Source organism: Mchenga conophoros, linkage group LG9, assembly GCF_057382185.1.
Source record: "Mchenga conophoros isolate Kocher_MC1m ecotype Shallow Benthic linkage group LG9, M_conophoros_male_GT1.1, whole genome shotgun sequence".
Lineage (NCBI taxonomy): Eukaryota > Metazoa > Chordata > Actinopteri > Cichliformes > Cichlidae > Mchenga > Mchenga conophoros.
In genome coordinates, this window is record NC_140534.1 from 27,373,426 (window position 1) to 27,385,836 (window position 12,411).

Here is a 12,411-nt window from a genome sequence, read left to right on the forward strand (position 1 = left end):
GAGCAACAACCCCAGAGTTAACTATGGGGATGTTTTGAGATATATGTGGGATATTTACATTTATTTTTTGCATTCCTTTCATTTTAGCTTCCTATTTTCGTTTATTATTTTGATATTACAATAACCTTTATTTTTGCATTGATCCTTGTTATTTCCCCTTTTTCCTACATTAAAAACATTTTCTCAAAGGGCTGCAATACAAAGGACAAATATGTCTTTGTCCCGTCTTGCATGTTAATCCTTGAAAATGTAAAAAAAAAAAAAAAAAAAACCCTCTTCCAGCTAGCTTTTTATGAATGTTGATTCACAGCTTTCCTACTCTAAACTCTACTGTGCTTTGAGGTTTGTCAGAGATCTTTAAGAAGACACAGACCTCAATTTAGCAGATGATAACTCTGTAATCGTCTGGTTTGACAGTTTTCCACAAGGGCTTGAATCGGTGCCTCACAGAGATATTTAATTCACTGACATCTATTCAAATGAATGCAGTTTGCTATAAAATACGCATTTGTATTTCTAACTGTGATAACTGAAAAAAAAAAGATAACTTGTAATCTCTATCCAGTAGCACATTATTTTGGCATGAGCAAGATTTTCTATAGAAAAAAGATTTTACTCTGTACTTGTACCGTGACTGCTTGAAAAGCAACTGTATATGTTTACAAAATCACTATGTGAATCAGAGTACATTTGTTTTTGGGTTTTTTGGAGGAAAAACTTTAAAAATGCAAGGTTTTCCTGCATGCACTTTCTATGTGCTCTGTGCAGAGTGTTTCCAACTGAATTAATTTTCTACCAAGTCTGCATGCCTGGCTCTCAGACGCCATCAAAGCACTAATGACGTTTATTGCTGTTTTGTAGCACATTATGCATTTTGATCTCTCTATGCAAAAGGAGTTTGATATTAAATGAAAGAGCCATGATATTTCAGGTTCTGCCTCATTGGCTCTTTGAGCAAACATGAATCAGAGTACAACACCACTAGGGTCTAAGAGACAATCTCAAGGTAAGCACCCTTATCCAACAATCAACATCTTTATATGTTGTTGTGTATCCATCGTTTGCCCAGTTAATATATACTTTTATGTATTTTATTTTTCTGTGATTTTTTTTTTGTTTTGCGCAGGTTTATATTTTATTTTATTTTTTTATGTTTATGTTTGAATTGTTCATTTTCACCAAGATGGTTTTCTTGCTTGCAGCCATCTTGGCCGTGTTGAGTTTGTTTGAAGTCTTTGTGATGCTCAAGTTTACTGTATGTCCTCTTCCCCTTGAAGGCATACATTAAGTCACTCAGTGGATATTCATTAGCATGGACTTCTCCAATTTCATCTTTAGTTGGTGCTGGTATCAGTTAATATGTCTAACCCCTTCCCAGCTCTCCTTAGTTAGCCTACGGAAAATCATACTTCACTTAAGTTCACATAAAGGCCCAAAAGGGAAAAGCACACACTCAAATGTTTTTATTACAACATCACATTACATGCTTTAAAGGAGGCACATTGAGATGATGTAAATATCCTGTTAGTCTTTACTTATCACACACTCATAAAGAAGTCCTCTGTAGATTTGCATGATCAGTGGTAGTATTTGATTTTGTGTTTGGTTAATTGCGAAGCGTAGTGTTTATAGCTGTGTGTAACATTTGATGTGCGTATGCTCCTTAAATGTGCTTTCATGAAGTTGCAAAAAGCACCATATGAAACAACGATAGCAATGCATACATTTGAAATGTATGTAACTTTTCTGATTCATATTTGAATTTAATTGACAATTAAAGTTTCATTTGGTTTAAATGTGACTCAGCGATATATAAGATCATGCTTGCAGCTTCATGCCTGCGTAAGATGGAGTAGCCACATAAAATGCTACCCACTGTTTTGTCTTCTACTGTGAAAAAATGTGCTGTCCTGATATACATATGTGTGTTTGTGTGTGTGTGTGTGTGTCTGCTTATGTTCTGCATTATGTTGCATTGTCTCCATCATGTAGACTTCTTGAGAATAGTGCAATCCTGGATCAGTACGAACGGGCGTCACTGACATATGAAAAAACGGAGCGGAGATTTACACCAGCATGATGCTGCTGCTGCTGATGATGATGATGATGAAGGGACAATTTGATGAAACAAACTAAATGTGCAAAGATGAACATGAAGACTAGATGAAACTGCTGCAGATGCAAAGTTTTGAAAATCGTCTCTTTGCTCTACGTTCGGTAGCCAGTGCAGATGTCTCACTGCAGAAGCTTTGGACCTTTACAACAAACATCATTCCTGAACTTTAGATTTGGGACATTTAGAAACATATGTGTCATCGTAGATTCTCAAGTGATCAGGAAATTTCAAGTTTATTTTAAGCATGTATTTTTTTGTAGCATACATGAGTTTGATAGCCAATTATAGGTGCTTGCGGTTTGTCAAATCTAGAAAGATTTACATTAGTCAAAATTGGAATTAAACTAATTACTAACCTAATTGAATTTAATTCTATTGGACAACTGTTTATTTGGTTAACAGCTCAAAGTCCAGTTTTATGACTCCTGCATGCTTCTTCTATACCCATTAAAGCATTAACATACTAACAACTGAGTATGAAAATAACGCATCTACTAACAATACTTAAGTCATACAGGAATAAGATGTGGGTTAAAAGGTGTTTTCAAAATAGATTAATTACACTGCATGTTATTGTGTGGCTGAATCATTACAAAGCAGAGCTCCAATTTCCAACATAATAAGTTCAACTTCTTAAATGTGCTAACTTTCCAATAAGCATTTTTCTTTAATTAATTTTTATTTATTTTTGGCAACTTTGATTCCTTCAAATCTGTTTAACTCCTAATTCTCTTACTTACTGTAGAAGCTTCATATCTTTGTATTAAAACAGGATTTTATACTAAGGCAAATTGAAAAAGTGAATGTTTTTACAGTTACTCGAGTTATCTTTCAGGGCTGATTTTACTGATGCTTTATAAAATAAATAACACTGAAGCTTCACCTTTCCTTTCCCTTTGTTTTATTGGCCTTTGGTCAGTAGTTCCTCTGTCCATTAAGCGTGTCCTCAATCTGTCAGCACACCTCGTTCTCCTCTCACAACCAATTAAATGTTGCTCCTTTTTTTTCTGCCTGACTTGCTTCTGAGGAAGCGCAGACTCAAACCGGAAGGATTTATTTCACCAAGCAGTACACTTCTTTTCAATCTCTGAGAGTTTAAATAATTCCGGGTAATCAAGGTATCTGACAGGCAAGTTAATTGACTTTTTGTGATGCGTTTATCCAACTCGATCAGAAGTGAAGGATTAGCCTTGCACTCGGATAACACTTGCTACTGGCAGGCTGGTTAATATAAGACGACGTGCACTATGTGGAGAGTAAAATAAGTGGATCTGAGCACAGTGACACATGCAACACATTTCTTACTCACTGTCATTGTGTCCTTACCTGTATTTGTGGGAATTTGAATTTACCATCTATGTGTTCATTATTTTTCTGTGTTTAGTGTCATTACTTACATTCATACTCTCCACTATTTTTTTTCCTTCCGCATACACACAGCCATGCACATAAATATTCCTGCAAATAGCGAATAAAATGCTTTTCTTTTCTGTACACACATTTGCACTGCCTGGTCTGTGTGTTGTCTCTCTGCTTCACACGTCTGTCAACAGACATGTTCAGCACAGGTACCATATCCATGCTCTCTCTGTTTTGTGTCTTCTTTACTCTTTCTTTCTCTGAAAATGGACACACACACAAACACACACAGTCTCAAACTCATCCGCCGGTTTATAGATGGAGGCGGACACGCCGCTAATTAAGTAAGTCTGAATCAATTCGATCAAGCAGCAGCAGGAAGCAGATGAGAAAAGTGAAGGGCCCAGAGCGGACTTAAAGTAATAGTGTTTTCATTTCTCTGCAGATACATCAGACAGATGCATCATTCCTCTGCATCTTGCCAAGTTTGACAGCATTTGGAGCTAAGGTTTCTCTCCCATGTGCATCTTGAGTGAACTGTTGTTAAAGAGCAACTTTACCAATGTAGAGTGATGTTATGAGAAAATTCCTTAAATCAAGAAAAAAGAAAAAAAGAAAAAGGTTTGTGATGTATGAATCAAGTTTTTTTTTTTTCTTTGCTTTGGACTAGAGGTGCATTTGCTCCCCGCCGGTCTTGGATTGAGCCGCCACGGAGCGCTGATAACTTCAGATATGAGACTGAAAGTTTTTTTTTGTTTGTTTGTTTTTTTAAATTTAGAGTACCTTTAATGTAAAGTGATTCATGGAGGCAAAGAAAAAATGCAGAATCAGGTTTTTACATCATTTTAATGTAACCATGAAAATATAAAATTGCATATTTCAGCTGCTGATTTCACATATTTTCCTATTTTGGTGCCGTGTCTTTACAGTAGATAATCAGGTTGTTTGGTGGGGGGATGTGGTGAAGTGAAGAAGTGACTAATGTTAAACTGCATATATGGGTGCATACATGGTTGTCCCTGCCTTTCATCTAACATCCATTTCGTCTCATTTTTACTGATACTTTTACCGATTCGTTTTCAGTCTCCTGGTCAAAATTCATAGCATTGTGGTATTTTGTTTTTGTTTTTTGTTTTTTTATTCATGTGCATTTTTAACTGAAGACACATTAAGAAAATGCTGGACTGAATGTTTTCAATAAACTCATGTTTACTGATTTTTTTTTGTGATGACTTATTTAATAAATGAGTACAAACTGAATTAAGTATTATGTTTAGCATGATGTCATTATATATTTTTTGATACATTCTTATGATATTGATAATGGTATCCCATCAGATGTAGGGATGTTGTTTTTGTGTCTCCAGATGGTTGTTTATTGCACTGGATTTATGCTTGGGGTTGTTGTCAGGCATATTGTTTGAGTGATCACACACCTATATGATGATATTGCACAGTGTGGCAACCTGAGCCTTTAAAGTTTAGACAACAATTAGACAACATGCAGAAACTGCAAGGAAGTTCAACTACATCTTCAAACATTTTGAAGGACACACCCTACAATTTTATTTGTTGACACATTTGTTGGACATTTTAAGAACAGGTATCGGTTAGAAGATGAAATAAGCACATACGATACTCAATGAATAGTGTAATGGTGTAACTGTCTGGGAGCAGCAGATGCACCAAGGCCAGTAAGAGCCATTACGAATTTCAGTACTAAACTTTGGGACAAAAGTTTAAACCATCAAAGATTAACAGTGTCATTTGTACCATCGCCTATCAACCTTTTTAATTTGTATGGATGAAATTTAAGTTATATTTAGTTGTTTTTTGTATATATTGTTTGTTTAATGCTTTTTGTGTTTTGTTTTTAATCAAACAAGCTGCTGCACCACAAGTTTTCTCACTTCGGACAATAAAAGTAGGGGAAAATCTATGACTACAAAGCTACAATCAGTGATCTGTTTGTAGTATAAGTAATAATTGTTAGTAGTTAGCATGTGGTGTTTAAATGGGAGGCTGTAGTTCAGGAAGTAGAGGGCGCTGTCTGCGATACACACCCAGGGCTCAGTGTGTACGTCTCCCTCTTATCCTATGGCACTTATGGTAGGCACTAACCTTTATATATAAGCTGCATAGGATATATATATATATATATATATATATATATATATATATATATATATATATAAACACCCAGCACGCCCCTGCGGGCGGTTTATCCTTCAAGCTCGGGTCCTCTACCAGAGGCCTGGGAGCTTGAGGGTCCTGCGCAGTATCTTAGCTGTTCCCGGGATCTGCTGGAGCCACTCGCCTAGCTTGGGAATCACCGCACCTAGTGCTCCGATTAACACGGGGACCACCGTTACCTTCACCCTCCACATCCTCTCGAGCTCTTCTCTGAGCCCTTGGTATTTCTCCAGCTTCTCGTGTTCCTTCTTCCTGATATTGCTGTCATTCGGAACCGCTACATCGATCACTACGGCCGTCTTCTTCTGTTTGTCTACCACCACTATGTCCGGTTGGTTAGCCACCACCATTTTGTCCGTCTGTATCTGGAAGTCCCACAGGATCTTAGCTCGGTCATTCTCCACCACCCTTGGGGGCATCTCCCATTTTGACCTCGGGACTTCCAGGTTATACTCGGCACAGATGTTCCTGTACACTATGCCGGCCACTTGGTTATGGTGTTCCATGTATGCCTTGCCTGCTAGCATCTTGCACCCTGCTGTTATGTGCTGGATTGTCTCTGGGGCATCTTTACACAGCCTGCACCTGGGGTCTTGCCTGGTGTGATAGACCCCAGCCTCTATGGATCTTGTGCTCAGAGCTTGTTCTTGTGCTGCCATGATTAGTACCTCTGTGCTGTCTTTCAGTCCAGCTTTGTCCAGCCACTGGTAGGATTTCTGGATATCAGCCACCTCCTCTATCTGCCGGTGGTACATACCGTGCAGGGGCCTGTCCTTCCATGATGGTTCCTCGTCTCCCTCCTCTTTCTTGGGTTTCTGCTGCCTGAGGTATTCACTGAGCACTCGGTCAGTTGGGGCCATCTTCCCAATGTATTCTTGGATGTTCGTTGTCTCATCCTGGACTGACACTCACCAGTCCCCGGCCCCCTTCCTTCCGCTTAGCGTACAGCCTCAGGGTGCTGGACTTGGGGTGAAACCCTCCATGCATGGTAAGGAGCTTTCTTGTCTTTATGTCAGTGGCTTCTATCTCCTCCTTTGGCCAGCCTATTACCCCAGCAGGGTACCTGATCACGGGCAGGGCGTACGTGTTGATGGCCCGGATCTTGTTCTTACCATTCAGCTGACTCCTCAGGACTTGCCTGACCCTCTGCAGGTACTTGGTGGTTGCAGCTTTTCTAGTGGCCTCTTCATGGTTCCCATTCGCCTGCGGGATCCCCAAGTACTTGTAACTGTCCTCTATGTCTGCAATGTTGCCTTCTGGTAGTTCAATCCCCTCAGTTCTGACTACCTTCCCTCTCTTTGTTACCATCCGACTACACTTCTCCAGTCCGAACGACATTCCAATGTCATTGCTGTATAGCCTGGTAGTGTGGATCAGTGAATCGATGTCTCGTTCACTCTTGGCATACAGCTTGATGTCATCCATGTACAGGAGGTGGCTGACAACTGCTCCGTTCCGTAGTCGGTATCCGTAGCCAGTCTTGTTAATGATCTCACTGAGGGGGTTCAGGCCTATGCAGAACAGCAGTGGGGACAGAGCATCTCCTTGGTAGATCCCGCACTTGATGGTGACTTGTGCTATGGGCTTGGAGTTGGCCTCTAGTGTTGTACGCCACATCCCCATTGAGTTCCTGATGAAGGCTCTTAGGGTCCCATTGATCTTGTACAATTCTAGGCATTCCAGTATCCAGCTGTGGGGCATTGAGTCATAGGCCTTCTTGTAATCAATCCAGGCAGTGCACAGGTTGGTCAGTCTGGTCTTGCAGTCTCGGCTGATTGTTCTGTCTACCAGTAGCTGGTGTTTTGCGCCTCTGGTATTCTTGCCAATTCCTTTCTGTGTCCCGCTCATGTATTGACCCATGTGCCTGTTCATCTTAGCCGATATGATGCCTGACAGGAGCTTCCATGTAGTACTGAGGCAGGTTATTGGTCGGTAGTTGGAGGGGACCGGTCCCTTCTTGGGGTCCTTGGGGATCAGGACCGTCCGGCCTTCAGTTAGCCATTCCGGGTGTCTCTCGTTAACTAGCAGCTGGTTCATTTGTGCTGCCAGACGCTCGTGGAGTGCAGTCAGCTTCTTCAGCCAGTAGGCGTGAACCATGTCGGGCCCTGGTGCTGTCCAACTCTTCATACTGGAGACCCTTTCTTGGATATCTGCCACTGTGATGGTTACTGGACCCTGTTCAGGGAGGTCGCTGTGGTCTGCCCTCAGATCCTCTAGCCACTGAGCATTGCCGTTATGGGTTGCATCCTTCTCCCATATGCTCTTCCAGTATTGCTCCGTCTCCAGCCTTGGTGGTGCTGTCCTCTTATTGTTCCCTTGCCACTGAGAGTACACCTTTGCTGGTTCTGTGGAGAACAGCTGGTTTATTCTCCTGCCTTCTATCTCTCTGGTGTACCTCCTCAAGCGGCTGGCCAAGGCTGTGAGTCTTTGCTTGGCAGTTTCCAAGGCCTCAGGTATGGACAGCTTGCTGTATTTCTTAGGCACCTTATTTGTCGCACCTTTCTGCAACTCCGTTAGTTGGCTAACCTCCCTCCGTGCTACTTTGATCTTGCCCTCTAGCCTCCTTCTCCATGGAGGGTACTGCCCCTTGTGGCTGTTCAACTTGTAGCCAAGCATCTCACTGATCACTGCTGCCGTATTGTAGATCAGCTTGTTAGTGTCGGTAATCGTGGTTGTAGGTATTGCCCGTAGTGCTGCATTAACATCATCTAGCAGACCTTCTGAGGGTACTTCACGTAATCTTGGTAACCGGCTACGGGGGATCCAGGTTTCAAGCTTGGCCATGATCCTATTTTTCAGGTCAGTTCCTCTCGCACTCAACGATCCTTCTCCTATCGCACTTGGGGCTATGTACCCAATCTCGGGTGGGGGTGATGATATCTCCCCCCTGACCTGGCGTCCTGACTCCTCCTTGCCGTAGCATTTGTGTTGTACCTCGTCAATCTCTAGCTGTGAGAGCAGTCCCTTCTTTCGAATGTTGGAACACTGAGCTACTAGTTGTTTCGCCGTCATTGTGGATGTTGGGTATCGAAGAATCCATAGGTCCCTCATCCTATTCATGTAGCCCCTTCCGCCGGGGTTACTTGCGTAGTAGCATTCCAAAAACGCCCTGTTTTCGTCTCTTGCCCACCGATGCCTTCTTGTTCCAGTAGCCCACTTTTCGTCAGGGTGCCCTGGTTCCTCAAAACCTGACGCGGACCTTGTTGATCCGGGCGATCAACAATATACCATCTTCATCCGCTTTGTCCGGGGCCGGGTCGCGGGGGCAGCAGCCTAAGCAAAGAGGCCCAGACCTCCCTCTCCCCAGCCACCTCCTCCAGCTTATCCGGGGGAATACCAAGGCGTTCCCAGGCCAGCCGAGAGATATAATCTCTCCAGCATGTCCTGGGTCCGCCCCGGGGCCTCCTCCCGGTGGGACATGCCTGGAACACCTCACCCAGGAGGTGCCCAGGGGGCATCCTTGTCAGATGCCCGAACCACCTCAGCTGGCTCCTTTCGATGTGGAGCAGCAGCTGCTCTACTCTGAGCCCCTCCCGGATGGCCGAACTTCTCACCCTATCTCTAAGGGAGAGGCCAGCCACCCTTCGGAGGAAGCTCATTTCTGCCGCTTGTATCCGCGATCTCGTTCTTTCGGTCACTACCCACAGCTGGTGGCCATAGGTGAGGGTAGGGACGTAGATCGACCGGTAAATTGAGAGCTTCGCTTTTACACTCAGCTCCCTCTTCACCACGACGGACCGGTGCAGCGTCCGCATTACTGCAGCTGCAGCCCCAATCCGTCTGTCGATCTCCGGCTCCCTTCTCCCATCACTCGCGAACAAGACCCCGAGATACTTGAACTCCTCCACTTGGGGCAGGAACTCATCCCCGACCCGGAGTGGGCACTCCACCCTTTTCCGGCTGAGAACCATGGCCTCAGATTTGGAGGTGCTGATCCTCATTCCCGCTGCTTCACACTCGGCTGCGAACCGTTCCAGTGCGAGCTGGAGGCCCTCACCCGATCAAGCCAACAGAACCACATCATCTGCAAAAATCAGAGATGAGATTCTGAGGCCACCAAAGCGAAAGCCCTCCGCCACTTGGCTGCGCCTAGAAATCCTGTCCATAAAAATTATGAACAGAACCGGAGACAAAGGGCAGCCCTGGCGGAGCCCATCACCCACCGGGAACGAGTCCGACTTATTGCCGGCAATGCGAACCAAGCTCTTGCAACGGTTGTATAGGGATCGAATGGCCCGTAGCAATGGGCCAGACACCCCATATTCCCGCAACACCTCCCACAGGACACCCCGAGGGACACGGTCGAATGCCTTCTCCAAGTCCACAAAACACATGTAGACTGGTTGGGCAAACTCCCATGCACCCTCAAGTATCCTGGAGAGGATAAAGAGCTGGTCCAGTGTTCCGCGACCAGGACGAAAACCGCATTGTTCCTCCTGTATCCGAGGTTCGACTAACGGACGAACTCTCCTTTCCAGCACCCTGGCATAGACTTTCCCAGGGAGGCTGAGGAGTGTGATCCCCCTGTAGTTGGAACACACCCTCCGGTCCCCTTTCTTAAAGATGGGGACCACCACCCCGGTCTGCCAGTCCACAGGTACTGCCCCTGATCTCCACGCAACATTGCAGAGGCGTGTCAACCAGGACAGCCCTACAACGTCCAGAGCCTTCAGGAACTCGGGGCGGACCTCATCAACACCAGGGGCTCTGCCACCAAGGAGTTGTTTAACTGCCTCAGTGACCTCGCCCCCGGAAATTGGCGGGTCATTCCCCTCATCCCCAGACTCTGCTTCCTCCTCGGAAGACGTGTCAGTGGGATTAAGGAGGTCCTCGAAGTATTCCTTCCACCGCCTGACAATTTTCTCAGTCGACCTCAGCAGCGCTCCGCCAGCACTATACACAGTGCAGGTAGAGCACCGCTTTCCCCTCCTGAGACGTCTGACGGTTTGCCAGAATCTCTTCGAGGCAGTCCGAAAGTCTTTTTCCATGGCCTCTCCGAACTCCTCCCACACCCGAGTTTTTGCTTCAGCCACTGCCCGAGCCGCATTCCGCTTGGCCTGTCGATACCTGTCGGCTGCCTCCGGAGTCCCACAGGCTAACCAAGCCCGATAGGACTCCTTCTTCAGCCTAGTGGCTCCCTTCACCTCTGGTGTCCACCATTTGGTTCAGGGATTACCACCACGGCAGGCACCAACCACCTTGCGGCCGCAGCTCAATGCAGCAGCTTCAGCAATGGAGACGCTGAACATGGTCCATTCGGACTCAATGTCCCCAGTCTCCCTCGGAATGCTGTTGAAGCTCTGCCGGAGGTGTGCGTTGAAGATCTCGCGGACTGGGGCCTCTGCTAGACATTCCCAGCACACCCTCTCATATATATATATATATATATATATATATATATATATATATATATATATATATATATATATATATATATGCTACGGGCCATATATATATATATATATATATATATATATATATATATATATATATATATATATGCTACGGGCCATATATATATATATATATATATATATATATATATATATATATATAGTGAAACAGTGTTTGGTGAAGCAGTGTTTGGGTCATTACTCAAAAAGAAGTAATGTATTACACTTTATTTGTCACTTTTCATAAAAGTAATGGAGTACATTAATTAAATACTTGCCAGAGAACGTAATTTGTTACACTACTTATTACATAACTTTCTCAGTACTCTCTCAAATGACCTGAAAAGCATGGTCACATAATTACCGGTTAACACACGCACTATCTTTCTTTTAGTTTTTAGGTGTAAACAAAGCCAAAAATACAAAGAAAAGATGAAAACCAGCACAGAGAGACTTCAAAAGGATCTTCCCTGTAATTGTACTGTAAAATATGAACAGGAAGAAACTGAGGCTACTAGGCAGAATGCACATCACTACTTTGTTACCTGTAGAAGTTTAGGGTCTGGGTGCTGGGCCGGGTTTAGCAAACACTCAGTTTCAAAATCTTTCTGGGTTCTTGGGTTCTGGTCTTTGCGTTACCATGTTGTCTGTTCAGATGCTTCTAAAGAGCCAAAGTTGTATTAGCAGTATATTGCTCTTGTTTCTATCTTGGATGCAGTTTGCACTTTACCATCACACACTTGTCCTTTTGAAAATGAAAGTAATGTCCACATCTCCACTCCTTAAAAGCTGTATTGCTATATTGCTCCACAACTTTGTCCTCTCACATGAACTGAAATCGCCTGATTGTAGCCAGAGTGTGGCGAAAGATAAAAGCATGTTTGATTGATGTTAATTTTTTCTTTCTATCTGCCCGATGTGAACTGAAGAACCTTTTTTAACATAAGTAACGACACAATTAGTGCTGATTAAGCATTGACAGTATTGAGATGCTATAAAATGTTTTTATGGATTTGAAAGACAGACTTTGAAAAGGAAGCTCTTCAACTGGTGGAACATCAGGCATTGACAGGCTTTCAGAAGGAGGTTCTTCACTGGGAGGAACATCAGACATTGGTGGAAGCTCAGAAGGGGGCTTGAAGTTCTTGCATATGTGGTTCTTTGCTACATCAGCAATTGTAGTGAGCAGCTCTGATGCAAAGTTTGCAAGGTTGGTAAGTAGAATTTCTGGAGGATGTTTCTGTCTGATCTCCCTCAGAATGCTCTGGACTATGTTATCTCTGACAGAGCGGGACAGGTGGCCTGCTATCCATCGCTGTAAGAGTTTTGGTGACACAATCCAAAGTGGCC

At 43.7% G+C, this 12,411-nt stretch overlaps 1 protein-coding gene across 1 annotated transcript in view; it reads left to right on the top strand.

The window, feature by feature from the left end:
- neto1l (neuropilin (NRP) and tolloid (TLL)-like 1, like) overlaps positions 1 to 4,693 on the top strand; it is an 89,246-nt gene extending 84,553 nt beyond the window's left edge. Inside the window, exon 14 of the mRNA XM_085287312.1 lies at positions 1,993 to 4,693. Within this exon, the coding sequence (XP_085143438.1) occupies positions 1,993 to 2,080 (88 nt within the window). The 3' untranslated portion in view covers positions 2,081 to 4,693. The remainder of the gene's footprint in view (positions 1 to 1,992) is intronic.
- The last annotated feature ends 7,718 nt before the right edge of the window (positions 4,694 to 12,411 follow it).